General features: G+C 57.5%; 2 protein-coding genes across 2 annotated transcripts; one reads left to right on the top strand and one right to left on the bottom strand.

The window, feature by feature from the left end:
- Window positions 1–1,665: 1,665 nt before the first annotated feature.
- On the bottom strand, window positions 1,666–7,098 carry AFMID (arylformamidase). Its single transcript, XM_036223362.1, has 9 exons — window positions 7,054–7,098; window positions 6,293–6,465; window positions 6,103–6,188; window positions 5,944–6,016; window positions 5,659–5,756; window positions 5,268–5,346; window positions 5,019–5,162; window positions 4,743–4,860; window positions 1,666–3,314 (listed from the first exon to the last, which is right to left on the bottom strand). The coding sequence occupies exons 1-9, from the start codon at window positions 7,096–7,098 to the stop codon at window positions 3,282–3,284; spliced, it is 849 nt and encodes a 282-aa protein (XP_036079255.1). The 3' UTR covers window positions 1,666–3,281.
- A 5,031-nt stretch (window positions 7,099–12,129) lies between these two features.
- On the top strand, window positions 12,130–20,005 carry TK1 (thymidine kinase 1). The gene is made up of 7 exons (XM_016143229.2): window positions 12,130–12,284; window positions 12,396–12,427; window positions 13,329–13,439; window positions 15,242–15,335; window positions 18,616–18,705; window positions 18,946–19,065; window positions 19,153–20,005. The coding sequence occupies exons 1-7, from the start codon at window positions 12,219–12,221 to the stop codon at window positions 19,366–19,368; spliced, it is 729 nt and encodes a 242-aa protein (XP_015998715.1). The 5' UTR covers window positions 12,130–12,218; the 3' UTR covers window positions 19,369–20,005.
- The last annotated feature ends 414 nt before the right edge of the window (window positions 20,006–20,419 follow it).

Here is a 20,419-nt window from a genome sequence, read left to right as displayed (position 1 = left end):
AAAGCCATTTCGTGGAACAGAATGGGGAGAGAAAACGAGGGAGAAGAAAACACACAGAAACTAACAGAGAGACCCATGCAGAGGGTGAGGCTGTGCTGGCTCCGTTGGTTGCTAAATCCTCAGGGTCGAAGGTCTCCCCGATGAGCACGAGAAGGTCAGGACCTCGTTCTCTGATGCCTGAGAATCGTCCCACGGCGCCGCCGTCATGTCCGACCTTCTGACCTTTGCCCATCTGAGAATACAAAGCAGCATGTGCCAGTTTCCGGTTGAATCTTTTTATTTAAAAGGAAGGCTGAGCCTCTCTTCTCAGGTTTACTAGTCACTTAATTTTCTGCGAACTGCCCGCTCCTGCCTTGCCCGCTTTTCGGTTGGGTTCCCGAGAGTTTTCCCATTGGCCAGTGGGAGTTCGTGTACATTTGTCACGTCTGAACTGTTTATGCAGTCCTATTTATCACTCGTCTACTTTCTGGCTTCCGTTTTCTGTTTCCTGTTGGTGTTGGTTGTTTTGTTATTTTTGCTATCCAGAGAAAGTCTTGCTCCACTCTAAGATGATTTATAAAGATCTTCTTTGATGATTTCTTCTAATTTTGGCTTTTATGTTGAAGTCTTGACCCCTCCAGGAATATATCGATGGAAGGTAGGTGGGAAGGGTTCTGATCCGTTTTCCAAGATCGGGCCAGTTGCCCCGGCTGTTTGCGTCCTAAGCAGCTGTGCACGCTTTCTCACATACTAAGCTCCCCCGTTGGCCGGGACCGAGCTCTCCAGCCCCGTTCTGTTCATGGATCCGTCTGCCTGTTCCTACTCCAGCCAGATTCTTTCGTGGGTGAGTAAATGGAGGCCCAGAGCCGAGGTCTGGAAAAGACAGGGAGTCGGGGATGGAGACCCAGGCTCCAGGAACAGATTGTGTGCAGGTCGTGGTTGCTAGGAGATCAAAGAACGGTGGCGCCCTGCCCTGCTTACAAAGGCAGGAGAGTGCTTTATAAGCCTTTGGGACCATGCAGAAGACTCCAGGTGAGCTCGAGAAGCAAAGGGACGGGGAAAAGGAGGAAGGAAGGGGCTCTAAGTCCCATGCCTAAGGATAAGGCTGACCACCCAGACCTCCTGGGGAAGGGGGACAGGCAGAGCAGGGCCACCATGGTGACAAACCTACAGGAGAGCAGAGAATGACCAGGGCAGAGAAGTGCCCCAGGGGGAGTCAATCCTGCAGCCTGTCAGCGGGGAAAAAACTATGTGTCCCGAGCCTGTGGCAGAACAGGGTGTTCCGCGCACTTCCCGGGCCACGGGGCTGGGCAGATGGCAATGGGCAAGGCCACAGCAGCCCTCTGGCCTCACGCGGGCCTGCTGGCCTCTGTTCCTTCAATATCACAGCTGTCGGCTAACTTTTTATTTTACCACTTAAAATTAAAGTCGAAAGAACAGTCAGTACAAGGAATACCTTGTACCCGGATTCCCTAACTGGTTTACGTTTGGCCTGTTTCTTATTCTCATTTTCTCTCTCCAGACGAGTGTATGTGTCATATATATATATATACACGTATGTAGAGTTTCACCTGACCCATCCAAGTGTCAGTTGAACGCATCCTGCTTCTTTACCTCTAAACATGTCATTCTCTCGCATTATCACAGAACAAGTGTCAAAATGAGGAAAATTCACACTGATCGGTGACCTAATTCATAGCCTGTGTAAGGTGACTTTTATAGTCAATTAAAACGTTTATAGTAATACAAAAATTTATATTAGAAAAAAGGAAGAAAATTAAAATTGCCCACGGTTTCACCCGGTAGGCTAACTGCTGTTAACCTGTATCCTTTCCACCTTTTTCCTGTATAGAAACCAGGCGTAGAATATCACAGGCCCGTAGCTCCATGTCTATATATATTCTTAAAACAGAGTCAGGCAGCAGTGACACACTTCGATTCTGTCCTTAGCTTACCTTAAGGCATTTTGCCTTAAAAGGCCATAACCTCAGGGAGCAATTTTCAACCCAGCTTTGGTGACCAGGGTTTCCTGCCAGCAACCTGGGGCGTCCCACAGGAACGTCACAAATCTTAAATGAAGGAAGTCCTACAGTTTGTGAGCCATGTGTGTCCCAAAAAATCTAGAATGGATTCAAGTTACATCCCTACTACCATCATTCTCATCTGCCTGTATCCTAAAGGCTTTTTGAATATTTTAATGTTCCAAATTACAGGCTACAGCTAAATACTCATTATACATTCGTATCCTAAAACATTCGAAGAATCCGGAAGAAGCCAACACACCGCTCCTGGGTTTCCAGCTCCACGTCCCCACCCAGGGCGTTAAGTATGGGTCCTCCCTGACCTTTTCCATTCACACATGCGTGAGCACACTCAGAAACATGGAGTGTGATGAGTGCGCGTTAGCTAACGTCACTGAGATGGCGCTGTATGGTATCATTGAGCATCTTGCTTTTGTCAGGTAATTCTATGTCTTGGAGATTTCCCACGTGGTAAAACTTAAAACTTACGTATTCTTTACTGATGAATGTTTAGGCTACTTCCTATTTTGCTATAAGCAATCATTCTTGAACTGCTATCTATTCAGAGTGTGGGTGGTGGACGGCTCCTCGGGAATCGCATACACCCCTGGGGGGGAGGGGGAGGGCCAGAGGAAGCTTGTCCACCTGTGCATGTCATGGCCCTGTGTAGTCAAGGTGTTGTTAGCCTGAGCCTAACATCCCAGGATTTCGGGGACAGACCCAAATATCAGGTGTCGCCCACGATGGAAGGGACAACGGAATGAAGCACAAGACAGAACGAAAGCTACTCTGAGATTCTCTGACAAAAGGGTCTGCAAACTCTTCTGAAAAGCACCAGACAGTAAATAGTTCAGCTTAATCTCCGATACTACTTCCTAATTCTGCCGCTGCAGCTCAAAAGCCTCCACGGACAATTTGTAAATGAATGAACGTGGCCGAACTCCAATCAAACTCTAATATGCATGCTGAAATTCGAATTTTATATAAGTTTTACATGTCATAATATTCTTTTCTGATTCGTTCTCAACCGTTTAAAAAGGCTTGTGGGCCGCCAGCCGGAGGGTTTAGGAGCTGTCATTTTGTGATCGAAGCTGCTCGATCCATGCCAGGGCGCGGCCCTGGAGCCCAGAGCGATGGGAAGAATGGACCCTCGCCAGGGCGAGTGGACGAACGGAGGCGCCTCGGGGCACCAAGGAAGCAGCGGCTGCGGGAGGGGGGAGCAGTCGGGCTCTCTGGAAAAGCTTCACAAGGCGGACGCGCGCCGGCTGGGATTCAGGGCCGTCAGTACTTCTGGAAGATTGTTTTCAAAATAATCTGCAGCGGAAGGAAAAGACAGGAAAGCCCCGGAATTGGAGAGGCTCTTGTAAGGATCTCTCGGGGAGCATGATTAAAGCAGCAGGCCGCGTCAGAGCCCACAGAAGCCTGACTCACAAGTCCCCTCCCACGGCCCACAGGAAACGTTCCAATAACGCTCCAGCCTCACCGGATGTGCTGCCGTCTGTGTGTGTGACCCGTGAGCCACGACGGTGGAAAAAACAGTCCAAAAAGAATATTATTTTGCGACACGTAAAAATTATATAAAATTCAGATTTCAGCATTCGTAAATGAAGGTTTATTGGAGCCCAGCCATGTCCGTTCATTCATGAATGGTCCGTGGTGGCTTTGAGTGAGGATGGCTGAGTTGGATAGTTGTGTCAGAGACCGTAAGGCCCCCAAAAGCCACAAGAGTTATTTCCTAGGCTTTTCAAGAGATGTCATTGATGGCTGTTTATTTCCCCCCCCCACCGAGTTAAAAAAAATAATACACGTTTCCTGTAGAAAAAGCAGAAATGACTTCCAAAAATGCACCTGTAACTCTACGGGTGGGTGGTTTTTTTTCATATGCGTACATATGCCTCTGAGGGGCCAGCCGTCCAAGCGATTAAAACTAGGAATAGGATGACTCAGCCGTTTCTTACGTTTTTGTTCTCACATCTGAATCAGCTTGACACGTCCTAATTTTCACACACTTCACATTGTTGCCAGATTACACGGTAATTTAACCTCATCGGACAGTCGGGCAATTTCCGAGTTTCGAGCATTAATGAAGCACTGGCTATTTCTACTTCTCCAAAAAGGTCTCTTATCCTTTGTCCACTTTTCCTATTTATTGCAGTTCTTAAAGAGAAAAAAGAACTGTTGTTATTGACGTGAAAGGGCTCCTTATGTCCTAAGGATATGAACGACACGAATTAAAACCCCGCCGAGGTGGCAGCTGATCAAAAAGTCACGCTAACCCAATTCCCCCTCGCCCAGAAAGAAAAAGAAAAAAAGTAGCGACTCCGTCTGCTGGGTCCCTGGCGCATACTTTTCCCAGTCCGTCCTTTGACTTTTAAAAGGATTTCCCAGAGTAAGATTGTAATAAAATCCGTCCACCCTTCCCCATGTGGAGCTGGCTCTTCTTCTATGCTGAGATGCAGGCAGGTTAACACTTTCCCATACCCGTCCCTCCCCATCCACGGCCCCACGCAGAGCCCACCTGTGTGCCCAAAACTAGACTCCGCACGTCACCCGGGGCTATTTCGGAGGGACCTGAACTGTGGGAAGCAAGTGTGGCTCTCTGTTCCCGTTGCCGCGTCCCCAGCCTCCTGGAGGCCGCAAAAAACAGCGAGGTGGTTCCCGCGTGGCCCCCGCCTGCCCAGCGCTCCTTACGCGTGGGGGCCGCAGTGGCGCCCCTCACCGAGGCGGAGCGGCGTGCCTCACCTGGGGGAGCACGCGGTCCTTCTGGGTTAGTTTCCAAATGGCTTCAAAGTGATCCACGTCGTGGAGTTCTTCGAACGAGGCTTCCCACCCTCCTGGGAGCAGCGTCCGCGGGCGACAGTGGGGAGGGGCTCCGGCAACGCGTCTGGGGTGGAGCAGGTGCTCACTAAATGTTCGGTAAGTGACGGATGGTCCCGGGGTCCATTTTGGTGACATAAACGGGGACGTCATGGGGTCACACGATGCTCAACTTCCAGCCAGAATCAGGGTGCTCGTGGTACCTGATAAAACTCTCTGGACTGCCGGTAGAATTCGGGGCTGTCATGTTGGCCCGCAATCACCAGTATGGGGTAGGCCACATCCACAGGCTGCTTCGGGGCCACCTCCAGGTGCTGCTGTGGGCTGTTCCTCAGAGCGTCCTCCCTCGCATGGGGTGGGGCTGGGTCAGGACAGGGAGAAGCCTCTGCCTCACCCTGGCCCTCCCCAAAGGGTTCGGGCCAGCAGGCGGGGGAGGCGGGAGTGACTCACGGGGTCACAAGGAGTGGGGCACTCACCGCAGTGTGCACAGTGGGGTCCAGGTCATAAATCCCACTGACCAGGAAAAAGCCTGTGAAGGTGAAGAACAGAGCGCCAGGTGGCCAGTGGGGCCAATGAATCCTGACACGTCCGGACCAGACCCCACGCAGGCGCCGGGTGGACCAGATGGGGCCAGCCCAGGCCCCAGGGCCAGAGGGGCAAGACCAGGGGAGGGGGCAGAAAGCGAGCGGGGCATGCCCTGTTCACAGGGCTCAAAGCCCCCAGCTCCATTCGATTCGCTGTCCGCTGTCGGGAGCTCTGGCGACCAGCGACCAGCGCGGATCCTCAGGCCCAGTGGGGGAGGGGGGAGGCTGCCCAGCCCGGCTGCGGTCCCTGTAGGAACCTCTGAAGTTGGGTGTGACTCCGCGTTCCGTCCAGTTGGCCAGGAGCATCACGGCAGCCAGGCGGGCCCCCGCTGAGTGTCTGCACAGGTAAATCCCCCTGGGACGGGTCAGAGCAGAGAGCTGGGTTGGTACTGTTTGCCCACAGCGTTGGGCCAGGATCAAGGAGACCCAGTTTGCCCTCCGCTCCACAAGCCAGAAGGGCAGCTCGCCTACACAAGGGGCTAGACCCGCTGCCCTCGCACCCGGCAGCGCCCGACGGAAGGCGACGCTGAGGGTGTACCCGCGCATTGCACGGATACTGCCTCTGGATGAACACGATGCTCTGGGTCACCTGGTCCACCTCGTGGTCCAGGGTGCCTGCAGAGGGAGCATGAGGTCCCATCGGGGGCTCCCTCCCCTCCAAAGCCCACCGCCCCCAAACCCCGCAGCAACGCCGTCCTTACCTTTGGGGGCAACGTCGTAAGCCAGCGTCACCACGGCCACTCCCCGCGCTGTGGGCGGGTCGACCATGAAGGCCGATGCGTCTTTCCTGCAGACAGAGTCGAAGGTCGCGGCGTGGCTCGCGTAGGGCTCCCGCGTCCCGCCCGCCCAGCACACCCCCGCACCCTCCGCCCCGCGCGGTACGGAGCAGACCGTGGTCTCCGTCCTTGCCACGTTACGTGCCAGCCGTGGGGCCCTGGAGACTTTCTAAGCCTGGTTCCCTCGTCTGTGAGACAGGGACGGTGGCATTCCTCCTCCGAGGGCACGGTCGAAGCACATCGGACATGGAGAGAGTGTCGCCAGCAGAGGATAAAGGTGCAACGAATCTATCATTTGCATGGCTGCTTGGGGTGGGGGGGCAGCTGCCACCCTCTCATGCTGGTCACCCCCTCAGTAAGCTCCCAGGGCGTGCAGTGTCACGGGGACGGGGAGCGCGGCATAGGGAACGCAGTCGGCATTAATATGCTGGCTAGGCGGAGGGTCAGGGGAGGGAGGGAGCAATTGGGGGGATCATTTTACCACCTAATAGATGTCTAACCAATGTACTGTATACTTGACACTAATTAAAATTAAAAGAATAAATAATAGATGCCCATAGTAATGCTATTTATAATAGCAAAACCTTGGTCACAGCCTCGGCGACCTGTCCTAGAAGACCAACTAAATGCATTACGGTGTATCCCAGCATTCCTCACCCTTGATATATTTTTCGTCTCGCTTACTGTCTGTCTGTCACAAGGGCTTGGCTTGGCCCACCTCTGTACACCCGGGACCTGAAACATGGTAATCACTTAAACGAAAATTCTGTGAAAAATTAAAAAAAAAAAAACATTGTGTACACAATTGATATGAAAATAAACAACGCTGGGTCGATGGAATGTCCAAATGAGGGAAAAAAGTTTCTTGATCCGTACCTCACACCACACAGGGTCAATCCCAGATGGATTACGGTTCTCCATGTGACAGAGGAGACAACTGAGCCTTTAGAAAAGAAAATCGGAGGTCTCCAGGACCTTGGACTAGGCAAAGAGGGTGTGAGAAAGGACCCCGAACGCACTGATGAAACAGGGAAAACGGAAAAGCGTATCGCGATGTGAAAGAGTGAGAACTGTCACCATACGGCGTGGTCAGGCTGGTCTCGCGGATACTGAGGACCCTTGGGAAGAGACCTGCAACTGGACCCGTGCTCCTGGAGGCCCCCGGGACCCCACCTAGTGGGCGCAGTGGGCCCCCAAAGAACGCCTTGCTATCCTGGGCTGGGTGACTCCGCAACTCCGGCAGGGGCAGACTTGGTAGGAGAAGACAGTTTGTATAGAGCGTGTTTCCTCGGTGCACATGAAACTGTGTTACAATGGGCTGCCCGCATGCCAGAGGGGCTGCTTCAAGCTGAGCGGAGCGGAAAATGATGGTAGATGTCAAAGTCCCCACGTGCCGAAGCCAAGCGAAGCAGCGGCCAAATCGGGTTTGCTGTCACTGACCCTCGTCCTTGGACTAAGGGGACAAGGCCAGGGGAGGCCGCGTTTTGTGAGCCCCCAGCCCCTCTCTCATGGTGGGGTGGGGGCAGAGGTCCCGTCTCCTAAAGCTTCGAGTGACCAGCTGTCCGGAGAGCCTGACGTGTGGCTTCTGCAAGGGTCTAACCGCCAGAACGCAGTAGGCTCCGTGTGCGTCCACAGGTTGTGCTGGGCAGAGACTGCTCCGCAGGACACGCTTCATGGAATCGGCCTATTAGCAAATAGGTAGGTTTCGATTCATTGGAACCCCAGGAGACTTTGTTGAGTGAATCGAATATGTTGCGTTTGTGATTCTAAGCTGAAGTGTTTCTCAAGAATTTAATCACGCTTCGTACACTGTGCTCAAATGTTTAGAGGAACTTAATTTGTGAAGGTTATGAGTTAATTGGGCATCAGTCTGAAAAATAAGTGAAAGCTATTAATTCTTCCTATGGAGAAATAACAGGTTTATACGGTTAAAAAAAATACACAAGAGGCTTTTCAGCGAATGTTCCTCCCCTCTCGTCCCCTGGTCCCCTGCAGAGGTGGCCGCTGCCATCAACACAGAGTCTCCCTGCCTTTATCCGAATGACAGCATATTCAATACGTTTCCACCCTGCCCTCTTAAGATTTCTTGGAGAGCTTTCCAAAGCAGTACACAGAACTTCCTCATTCTTTTCTTTTTTAAAAAAGTTATTTACATTGCACCCTATGGCTGTGTGTTAATCTGTTTAACTAGTCACAGCAGTTGCTTGGGACAAACAAACCACATCCTGACCATCGGGAAGTTCCCTCAGCTCTCCTCCCCCCTGAATCCCGAGTTTCTTCCCCGCCCCCCCTTCGCTTCTCCCCGGGGAGGCGGCGATCGCCCCTCGCTGCTCTCCTGCTTGCACTGGACGCCCTACGGCCCAGGCGTGAGCCCGCTACGCCTTGCGCACCACGCACAGATCCCGGGTTCGGGTCCACTGGGTTCCTGTCTTAGCCGCGGCAGCCTTCACGAACACCAGAGTGGGAGGCTCAGATGACAGACATTTCTGCCTCGGGTTCTGGAGACCGGAAGGCCAAGGCCTAGCTGGCGTCTGGCGGGGACCCAGCCTCTGGCTGCAGGTGGCGCTTTCTCCCTGTGTGTCACGCGGCCTCTTCTTCGTGCACGTGGAGCTCTGTCCCTGTGTGGGCAGGTGAGCTCTCTGGTGTCTCTTCTCATAATCCACCCCCCACCCCAGGGCCAGGGTCCTACCCTATGACCTCATGCAGCCTTGGTTACTACTGCCTTAGAGGCCCCACGTCCAAATACAGCCACACTAGGGGACGGGGCTCCCACACTCCCTCGATGGCCCTGGGGCCCTGCAAAATCACCTCTGTCTGCCGGCCTTCTCCAGGGCGCTGGCCTTGCCTGTCCTAAAACCCATCCTCCGCCGCGCCCTCACCTGCTGGCCCTTCTACCAGACAGATACTCACTGACTCCTTGTGGTCATGGCCCGTCGCCCCCTCCCCCGCTTTGGAATCACGATGCGTGGGCCAGGCGTTGTCTATTTGGCTCACTGGTGACCTGCGCACCTAGGTGAGTTACCGGCACGTGTCAGGCATCCAGGGAATACTCACAGAATGGATTAATACCTCGTGCACTGACCCTCTGCTGAGAGTCACCTGGGCTTGGCTGTCACAAACAACTCTGCCGTGAAGAGCCTTGTACGCACAGCATTACACCGGTGTGCAAGGTTCTCTAGGAAGCGCGCTCAACAGTGGCATCTCTGGGTCAAAGGTGGATGCATTTGTCTGCGGGGGGCGGGGTGCCCTCCCACCAGCACGGTATGAACAGTATGAACGTGTTTGATTGAACAAAGTCATCATCGGTCATCGAGGTTTGTCCAAGGACAGCGGTTTAACCAAGACGGGAGTTCCTCAAGTGAGAGGACGGGGCTTCTATTGTGCCCAAACTAAGGACGAGGCCTAAACTGAACTGCGATTAAGACCAAGCAGCTGTGGGCATTCGCTAGCCTGCCACGAGTCTCTCCCTCGGGGATCACAGAACTCAACCCGGCGCTGGGAAGGACATGGCCTCTCTCCAGGAGGTGGCCCAGTGGATACAGGGACAGAGAACGAGGTGACCCGCAGCCTCGCCCCACAGCACGAGTCCCCAAGGGCGGGAAGACGAGAGGGCTTCAATGAATAGACCTCATCACAACCTTCCTTTCATGAGAAAGCAAAAACCGGGCAACTATTACGTATCACCAAGTGTTAAAACCCCTATGGACAGAAGAAGCTCCAGGCCCTAGAAACTAGGTCCACAGACCCAGCTGCGCCGTGGGCTGAAGGGATTGGGAGGAATGAGGGCTGGAGCTCCCAGAGACCAGTGCAAGCGTGGGGCCAGGGGACCTGCCACAGCCATGGAGGGCTTGCCTCCTGCGGTGGCTGCCATCCCATCAGCCCCCAACTAGTAAATGACGGGGGGCGGCATTATCGATGACTTTATTTTTAAAACCCTTTTGGGTAAGCCTGCGCTCCTTGTGTACTAAGAAAACAACTGTTCCCTAAAGCCGCCGACCCCAGATGGTGCCCCGTGACATGGTCTGTAGACACTGGAAGCTCTGCACTGTTTGCTGTAGGTCCCTGACAAGCTGAGTCCCTAAGGTGACACCAAGCTTTTAGAACACGTGCAGTCTGGCAGAACGACTTTGTCTGTCGAACGTCATAAGAACTTCTGAGCAAAAACTTGCACACGAATGTTCGTCGTGGCACGCTTCACAACTGTCAAAATGTGGAACCTGCCCCGATGCCTGTCCACGAATGAGCGGACGAACAGAACACGTCACGTCCGGACCATGGGATAGCATTCGGACATAAAAAGGAACGGCGCGCTGACCTGGGCTGCGACGTGGACCTCCAACCCAGTACGCCACGGGCGAGGAGCCAGACCCAAAGGGACGTGTGTGGGATCCCGTGTCTATGACACATCCCGAACAGGTACATCCGCAGAGAGCCTGGGTGCCCGGGGCTGGGGGCGGGGGTGTGGCCACTTAACGGGTCGGGGCGTTTCCTTACCGAATGATGAAAATGTTCTGGAGCTAGAGGCGATGGTTGCACAACACTGTGAATGCGCTAACCGCTCCTGAAGCGTTAAAATGATCAAAATGGTAAACTTCATGTTCTGCGTATTTGCCACAATAACACGGAAGTGGGTCTCCTATTTCACGTGCCTTTGTTTTCTTCCTTTCCCTTCTCTTGGCTGTCAGGCAAAGGCGTTCAAGTCAAACTTAATGCAGAAAGTAAGGAGAAACTGGGTTAACGAGAAAGGGCTCAAAGGCAGGAGTGGGGAATTTGCAGACAGGCCTCATGGCACGCCATCGGGCTCTGGAGTCAGAAGGACTGCGTGCCATCCGAGCGCCTCCATTTAAAGGCCGTTTTACCGTGGGCAGAGACTTAGTCTCTGGAGGCTTGGTTCCCTCATCCATACAATGGGCATAACAGCCTCACAAGGGTCAAAGGCAGTAAGGCATATAAATGAAGTAAAGCTAACCATTCAAATGAGGGTTATCTCCTCTTCCTGTCGAACAGGGATCTTTGGATCTGCACGGTCTGTATCTGTAAATGCTATTACTTGTAGTATGGCACACTGTGTATCTGCTATAATACTTACTGCTGTTATTTTTGATAACGACATTGCAATAGATTTCTGAGAGTCCTCTGCCATTGTTAGGGGTGTATGTGTGTGTGACAGAGACAGACAGAAAATGAGATTTCTTAGGGGCAGCATCTATAACCTCTGACAGATTCTCGGATGTGTCTGTGACCAGAAAAAGAACCACTGCCTACAATGCTGGAGAACTATAAATTATAACTGAATGATAATCATCGTAAGTGCTTGCCGGACGTTGTTTCTAACCCTCATAACCACCCCTAAGTAAACACCAGCCTTTCTGCATCCTTCGGCGTCTGGCATAACCTCGGACGCAGGTGGGGACTTCGGCCCCAACACCTGTGGGTTTACGTATATTAATGTAGCCGGGGCTTCAATTTTCTCTACCCTTAAAATCAGGCTCACCAAAACCTGCCTGCGGTGACACTGCGGCGCTAAAGCCTTCGGGAGCTGGCACACAGTAGGCGCTCAAAGACGACTACAGTAGAGCGTTTCTAAATTTCGTTCTTAGGAATTCCACCTAATCCCTAAGCTACAGTCCGCGGCCCCAGCCTCTCTCCGCAATCCTCCTACCTCTTTAGACATCTTCTTCCAGGGAGCCTCGGCCTGGCCACCCTCACCGGGGGGCGCATCCACCCCGCTGTCTACAACCAGATACGCGAAACCCCCGCGTACTTGCAGAGGGCTCGAGCCAGGCCCCGCCCGGAAGGCCCTGCCCACCGGCGCGGCCCCGGGGACTCGAGCCGGGTGCACCCACCAGGGGGCGGGGCCGGAGAGAAATCTCCCGCCGACTGCGCGGCTGCGCGGTGATTGACCGAGGGACGGTGGCGCCGGCTCCCGATTGGCCAGCGCGCGCGAGGTAAAAGCGGGCGCGCGGGAACCGGCGCGAGCTTTGGGAGCTGCGGGTGCGGGTGAGGGTGAGGTTTTTGTCCCAGAGGTTCTCGGAGGTGCCATGAGCTGCGTCAACCTGCCCACGGTGCTGCCCGGCTCCCCCAGCAAGACCCGGGGGCAGATCCAGGTGCGGGCGCCGGGGCCGGGTCCCTGCATGCGGGATCCGGGTCGGGGTCGTGGCTCGTGCCCCAGCGTTCGTGAGCAGCGGGCCCCGAAGTGACCTCTTCTTCTTTCCCAGGTGATCCTCGGACCCATGTTCTCAGGAAAAAGGTAATGGCCTCGCTGGGCGGGGAAGATGGTCTGGGACCACTTTCTCCTCCATCTGCACCTCCACCTCCACCTCCGCCCCGACCTCGTCCCCCTCTCCTGCGCCCCTCTCAGAGCCCCCCTTCAGGACAGCCCCCACTGCCAGACCTTGCGTTCCCGCCCTGCGTGCCCCCCCTCCCCGCAATCCGGTCCTGGAAGGAGGCGCTCAAGGAACGCGCCTTCCCGAGCTGGTCACAGCTGCTTACGGTTTAGCCCCTCCCTCGGTAGGTGGCGCCCCAGTCTTTTGAAAATGCGTCCCCTGCGGGCCAGGCCCTTTGCTTCTTCCTGTGACTGTGTGCCTCCTTCCTGTGCGACTTTCCTTAGTCGGCCGGCCGGGAAAACTACATTCCACATGGAGGAGTCAGGCCGGGCGTCTTTGCTCCCCTAAGTGATAGAACCGCTCTCCACGAGGTGGCGCCAGCGAGCCCCTCGGTAACTCCCCCGGCCCACAAGGGTGAGGCCCAGGGTGGGGCTCTTGGACCTAGAGGCAAAGTGCTTTAGCTGCACAAAAAAGGTTTTGTGAAGTCACTTCAGTCTGTGAAGAAAAGAACTCTGGGAAGAGATTACTTTGGGGCCCTCTCCTTTGCGTGTAGCCTTTGCCTCTACGCAGGCCCCCATGTCCCCGAGAAACCCCTCCAGACCACCTGAGCGCCTTCTCTGCCGCCAGGCCCCCAGTGGCACAGGGCACTTGTTTAAGCCCCTCTCAGGTCTCAACTGACCTCTCAGGGCGTCCCGCTCGTCCTCACTGGCCTTTTCCATACTCTGCTCTTCCCGTCTGTCCGTTGGTGGGGTCTCTGCGTGCCCTGGAAGGCGTGGGCGGCCTGGCTCCGGCTGATGGGTGCGCCCGCCCCCTCTCGCCTTGCAGCACGGAGCTGATGAGACGGCTCCGACGCTTCCAGATCGCCCAGTACAAGTGCCTGATGATCAAATATGCCAAAGACACGCGATACGGGGACAGCTTCTGCACACACGACCGGTCAGTCCCTGCCCCTCCTGTCCGGGCACCTCTTCCGAGTCCACCCAGCCGTCGGAGCCCTTTCGTGGCGCGGGGCCATCAGGGGGATGCCTGGTACTGCACTTTCGGCTCAGCAGACCTTACGGGCCGCGTGGCCAGCTTGCCCAGCACGTGGCCTTCTGCTGGACTCCACACGGGTGGATCTTCGCCAGCGCGATTTCGCCCCCCACAGTCCATTTGGCAATGTCTGGAGTTTGTGGTTTTCACAGCTGGAGGTGGGGGTGCATGCTTCTGGCATCAGGCGGGTGGGGGCCAGGGATGCTGCCGAGGGTCCTGCAAGGCACCGGTCACCCCCTGTGCGGAGCAGCCCTGCTCCGGCGTTCACAGCTGTGCGGAGGTCGCGAACTGGCTCTCTTAGTCCTCCGGGCTTGTCCACCTGGGCCGCCAGCAGCGAAGCCATGCCGTGCCACATGCGGGGCTCACGGCTTCGGGGTGGGGGTGCGGGGGGCCTGGAGCCGGGCAGGCGGTGGGGTGGACGGTGCCGGGGACTTGCAGCCAGCCAGGTGTTGGGAACTAGAGTCACGTTCCAGGCTGTGCCGTCCGATGCAGGTCTGCGCACGCCTCCCAGTTTGCTTCCTCGTCCCTGAAACGTGGTGTCCACTGCACAGGACGGGGACACATCAGGACACATCAGGAGGACGGGGAGAGCAGAGGAGGCAACGCAGTGCAGTGATCCCAAGTTCTGTGTCCGTCAGAGCAGGGTTCTGGCCACGTGCCACAAATCCCGTCCAACACGAGCTGTGGGGAGCCGTGGGGCCAGGGACCGTGACTGAGTGCTCAGCAGGAGTGACAAAGCTCCCGAGACGCTGCCCTTGCTGAAGCCGTAACCGGCTTGCTCCCTGCCCGCCCGCTGCTTTTCTGTTTTGGGAGGGGAGAGGGAGTTAATGCATGAAATAGTCCGGCGATGGCAAGATAAGAACCCAGCTGTGGTCGTAAAGTATTTCATTTTTTATAAATACAGCTGCAAACTGCTGAGTGGTCAGGAAACTACCAGCTCCTCCAAGGCCAGCTCAGAGGAGTAAGCAAAAATAGAAACAGAAGAAAACATTGTAGAAAAACATAGAAACTGTTTAGAAAGACAGAGGACAAAGCAGCCTTCCTCTTCCAAAAGGCTGTGGCCAGCGGGGGGGGGGCAGGGTGGGGTCCAGCCTGTCGTTTAATGCATAGGACGTTCCCACACGTGGCCTTTGGCTTTCAGACCGCCGGGTAGGACACGAGATAGCAGTGTGACAGCGGGCTCGGATTCTGGCTGTGCCCGCTCACAGCGCTGTGATCTTGGAGAAATCTTTTAATTGGTCGGAGGGGCCGAATGGAGGAAGTTCTTCCCGTCACTGCGTGGCTGTTGAGGTCCCAGGCTTAGCTCTGCCCGGGACCTTGTTGGCGCTTTGCCGTCGTAGGCCCCTCCCTCCACAAAAAGAAAAACATAGTATTTTATGATTACTTCGATATGAAGACAGATACAATGCAGGCTGAATTATACTTATTCTCCTGATTTTTAACGAAATTAGAACATTTTGTTGGCTTCCTAAGAGGACCGTAAGCCCTGGCTGCTGTGCCTGAGGTCGCCCTGTCCATCCCGGCCCACCGTTGAACAGAAGCAGAGGAGAACTTTACGGTGGCCCCTCAAAGGCCTTCCCAGGGCGCCAGCTCCTCAAAGCCCTTGAGCACACGGGGCAGCCTGCGTCGCCGGGAGGGGGCCGGTGCTCGGGCCCCTGCACCCTGGCGGCTGCTGTCCCTTGCTCACCCGCTGGCCTTCCCCGCAGGAACACCATGGAGGCGCTGTCGGCCTGCCTGCTCCGGGACGTGCCCCAGGAGGCCCTGGGCGTGACGGTCATAGGCATCGACGAAGGGCAGTTTGTGAGTTGGCTTGTCCTGGCGCCGTCCTTCCCACGGGCTCCCCTGACCGGCCCCCTGTTTCGTCTCTGTTCTGCTCTCTGGGTTAAGCTGGGTAGCAAACGGTAGGTGGGCTGCCCGTTTTCCTGTGCTTTGGAAGAGCCTCGGCGCCCCGGCCGCCCCCCGAGGGCCGCTGGTCAGGCCGCCTGCCCGGGTCGGCGACCCCTTCGGTCTCAGAGCAGCGTGTCCCGAGAGGTTTCGTTTAAATCCGTCCTGTCTGTTCGGTATGCCTTCCAGACGGGAGCACTCAGGCCTTCGTCTCTGGCGGGGAGGCCGAAGCCACCGGCACCCCGCCGCTCCCTGTGAGGGGCCCCGCCGGGTGCCTGGTTTCCGTGACTGTTCTCTGTTTCTGGGGTTTCCAGCTCTTCTCCCCCGGCGTCTGCTCCTCTGGCCCGCACGACTCGCCACTGTCCTTTTCAGTGCCGCTGCTCCTCCCCTTGTCGTTCTGAAATCTGGGCTGAGCGTCTTTCCAGCTCACTCTGCTTCCAGCTCTGCAGACCAGGCGGGCCGTCCGGCGGCCTCCGTTTCTCTCCTGTGCTTTGGATCTTTTTGTTTCCGCCGAGTGCATGTGAATGAACGAAGCAGCTGCTCCCTCCCGGAGCGGCTGCCTCCGCCCGGTGCCAGGAGGTGGTGCGTGAGCTGCTGTCACAAACCCCTAATTCCAGCAGCCGAACGGGACAGGAGCTTGTTCCGAGGCAGCGTGGGGAGGCCTGCCGACGAGGCCCCCCGTCTGCACACGTGGCTTCTGGGGCAGGCCGGGGCGGCTGCTCCAGGGGCGGCGATGGGGAACCGTGGAGGGGCCCCTCGTGTGGGGACTTCGTGAGCCGGGCTGGAAGTGTATTCGCTGTCCAGTTAGTCTAGCTCTGCCCTGGAGGAAGAGGGAATTGGAAATTAAATAATTTTTTGTTTATTCGGTTAGCGGTCTCTGCCCACCCAGGTCCCCAGGGCAGAACCAGGCGCTGGGTTTGTGATGCCCTACTGGGTGCTCTGTCACAGCCTCACGCCTTGTTCTCATGTCTCGAGGCTGGCGGGTCTCCCACCCCTCCGGGGGCGCGGACCCTTCGGGGTCCCCAACATGCCTTCCTGGAGTCGGGCCGCCTGCGCTTCATGACTGAGGATGAGGCGCTCGTGTTGCTTTGCGGATGGCACTGGCATCTGGGGACATGGCCCCTGAAGACCCCAGCTGCAAGCCGAGGGTGCCGGTGGCAGGTGGGCGCCCCGGCGGCAGGGCGTGCCAGCCTCGCAGTGGTCACCCCCGCCTGTCGCTTAATGGCTAGGCGGTAGCGGAAGTCGTGATTTAAAAACTTTTTCATGCTTTATCTGTTTTACTACACAAGTAGTAACGTGTGACCTAGAAGTTAAGACGACACATGAAAGTTCGTAGGTGACCACTGTCCATGTCCTCTAGCCCGAGACCACCAGGAATGGCCCCCAGGAACGGCCCCCGAGCCGATCAGGTCCGGTCCGAACACACCGCGGGAACCAGGGGTGTCCCGTGAGGGGCCGGAGAGGACTTAGTGTCAGGATTGGGGCTTGTGTGGAGTCATTCTTGGGGGGAGGCGTTAGGGGGTTGGTTTACCTCGACTCAGTGCCCTCGGGAGGGGAAGTGGTCTTCGGGCTTTTCCCTAGGGAGAGTGGGCCAGGAGGACACTCACCCCGCACTCCCGGTGGCCAGGGGAAGGGGGTTGGTTCTTCCTTCGCGTTCTGTCTCTGCTCAGACATGTGGCCGTGGAGCGGTCGTGTTTTGGTCTTGACCCCGCGCGGTCACAGAGTGGCCTCGCGTGTTCAGCGGGACACCACCGAGGCGGTGGGCCGGCTTGGCCTCTGCAGAAGCCCCTGGGGCGGGGGGGAGGGGCAGCCGAGGGGGCGGCAGGGGGCCCGCACGGCGTCTCTCGGTCGCTGCTCCCTCGGCGGACATCTCTCTCCGTGTTTACTAGCCGCGCGCATCCATTTCCGCTGCTGTGAGTCACGCCCACTGTCTTGGCTTGTCCTTTATCTGACCGACGTGGCCGCCGGGCCGCGAGCCGCAGAGATCTGTCTGTCTGGCCCCTGTGCTTTTGCCTCTGAGTTTTGTCGGGCGTCTCATCGAGTCCGTCACGGCTCGTGCGCGAGCGCTTTTCTCTGCCGCATCCCTCGCTCCGGCCCCCGGCGGACTCGCCTGCGCCCGGCGTGTGTGCCCCGAAGCGCGGCCCGCGCCCGTCGCTGCGCGTCCTGAGCCAGGCAGCTCCTGGCCAGGCGATGGCGGAGGTGACCGCCTGCCTGGGGGCCTCTGACCTCCTCGTCTGCCGAGAAAGCCCGGAGTCCACTGAGGACTTGGAAGTCGAGGTACCAGCTGTGCCTGTGCGGGCAGGTGCGGGCCGAAGCCATGACCGAGGACCAGGTGCAGGTCTCTGTCCAAACGTCCCGTCAGATGAGGACCCCGGTCACTGGATTGGGACCCGCCCTACGGGCCTCTGCAAAGACCCTATCTCCATATGTCACGTTCTGAGATATCGGGGGTTAGGGTTTCAACATGAATTTTGGGGGTGGGAGGGGACACAGTTCAACCCGTAACACAGCACTAACGTGGTCGCCAGTGGACGTTCGGGACCTGCCTGGGTGGCTCTGTCCTTACCCCTGATGGCGGCTTGGAGAGAGGCCCTTGGCCCAGAGCCACTTCAGCCAACCCAGAGACCGACATCTAGAGAGAAAGACGCCATTGACCAAAGGCCATATGATTGACCAATGAAAATGCACCAAATGGCTCATTTAAGTAGCAGCTTTGCCCTGGGCCGCTTGAAATAAAATCCGGTTTACCGAGTAAGTGACTTTTCAGTAGGCGCTGTATTTGGAAGGCCATGCCGTGGCCTGCACCGCACTGCACATTGTGCTGACAAATAAAATGGGGAACACTCAGGGAGCCCCCCCACCCCCCCACCCGCCTCGCCTGTCAGCCGAATACGCAATAAACTCAGTGCCTTTAATCCTCAAACAACACCAAGGCCTTTCTGGCCACTTAGGCTCAAGAACAGGAGGTCATTGCCAGGGTCACACAGCTAATGGGTCTAGCGAGAGCAGGGTCCTAGCCCCGGGCAGCCCTCGGGCCTGAGCGTGTGTGACTGCAGTGTGAACACTGGCTCCAGTGGGGGGGCTGGGGGGAGGGTCCCTGTTCGTGCTCTAGGCCGATCCGGGTGCTGGAGTTCCCCGCTCGGCCCCTGGGAGCTGCTCGGCGTGGACGCTCAGTCTCTCTGCTCACCCTTCCCAGTTCCCTGACATTGTAGAGTTCAGCGAGGCCATGGCCAACGCTGGGAAGACCGTGATTGTGGCTGCACTGGATGGAACCTTCCAGAGGAAGGTAAGGCGTCTGGTCCAGGCCTTGGGATGGGGTCCGGAGGGAGGAAGGGCCTGGGCAGGCATGGGGCCGAGCCGGAGCCTCCTCCATCTCGGTGCCGTGCCCCCGGATGACCCGGCTTCCCGGTTTGCCCAGGAGTGAGTCCATCCCTGAGTGGGTGCCCCCTGCAGCACGGGGTGTCACTGGGCGGGACGGCAAGTGTGCCCGCTGAGTGCGCCCCTGCTGTCTTTGCCGGGACTGCAGGCTTTTGGGGCCATCCTGAACCTGGTGCCCCTGGCGGAGAGCGTGGTGAAGCTGACGGCCGTGTGCATGGAGTGCTTCCGCGAAGCCGCCTACACCAAGCGGCTGGGCATGGAGAAGGAGGTAGCTGCCGCCCGACGTCCCCCGGGGTGGGGCGGCCTGGGGGCGCGGCGCCCACTCAGCCCAGGCCCTGTGTGTCGCCCCGGCCAGGTCGAGGTGATCGGAGGAGCTGACAAATACCACGCCGTGTGCCGCCTCTGCTACTTCCACAAGGCCTCGGGTCAGCCCGCCAGGCCGGACAGCAGAGAGGACAAGGAGAACTGGCCGGCGCCGGGGAAGCCTGGCGAGGCGAAGCTCGGGGAGGCCGCGGGGGCCCGGAAGCCCCTCGCTGCACATCGGATCCTGCAGTACAGCCCCCCGAAGTGAGGCCCCGGCAACGCCTGCCCCCCGCGCGCCCTGCGGCCTGTCGGAGGAGGAAGTCCTGGGTGTGCGGAACTTTCTGCCATCGCAGGGCCCTGCCCCGCGGGCGGGATGCCACCCCATTTCTCTCCCTACCTGCCCACCAGCCTCTCTCAGTTCCCTTCCCAGCTGCCAGTCCACTCAGGACCACCCCGGTCTGGAGCCGGCCACTGCGGACGCCGCTCCTTCTCCTTTGAGCTGTGGGGCAGGCCGCACGCCGCGGCCGCGTCAGCCCTGCTGGCTCCTTCCCCCTCTGTGGCTTTCGCTGTTGAGTTTCGCTTCTCACTGGGAAGTTCAGGCGGCAGCACCTCCGGCTCAGCGCGGAGCCTCACTCCGCACGGAGGACTCCGTCCCTTGGCCTGGGACAGGCTCCTAGGCGGAGGGCGGCCAGACTGGTGCCCTTTCGCTTCCCTCCAGACTGAAAGCTCTTCCTGCCCTGGTGACCACTTTCTCGAGAATGACAGCTTCTCTCATGAGGGTGACACCTGCAGGGGCTCAGACCCCGGGGGTGTGCTAGTCTTTTAGGGGGGCTGGGGGCAGGGTCCCTGGTTCTTGTAGAGAGTGAAATTAATACCTGACATTAAAATGCACCGGTCGGCAGGAGCGCCTGTCCCTCTGAGTGCCTGGAATCCCCCGGGGCCGCACCGTGGGCCCTGACGTGACGTGTCCCCCGTGACTCGGGGACGGCTTCCCGGATCCTTTTCTACGCCACTGCTCTCTCGGCACCAGGCTTTTTAACTGAGAAATGCCTGTGAGACACGTGCTGGGTGGAACGCCCCCTGGCTCTTCAGTCTGGGCGGACGTCGGACCGGAACGGGCCTGGGCCCCGGCCTGGAAAGACGAGGAGGTCGTGGCCAGTGCTGCCAGCTGGGGCTGCGAGGTCAGGTTTTGTTTGTGAAGCGGAGACAGTTCAGGAGCCAAGAAAGCGCGCTCAGCTGTGCCTCAGGCAGCTCACATGGAGGCAGGAACCCCGGGGTGGGGGCGGGCCTGGGCTGAGGGTGGGCCCCGTGCAGACAGG

Source organism: Rousettus aegyptiacus, unplaced genomic scaffold (assembly GCF_014176215.1).
Source record: "Rousettus aegyptiacus isolate mRouAeg1 unplaced genomic scaffold, mRouAeg1.p scaffold_m13_p_6, whole genome shotgun sequence".
Lineage (NCBI taxonomy): Eukaryota > Metazoa > Chordata > Mammalia > Chiroptera > Pteropodidae > Rousettus > Rousettus aegyptiacus.
The sequence above is the reverse complement of the archived record's forward strand: the minus strand, read 5'-3'. Positions and strand labels throughout refer to the sequence as shown.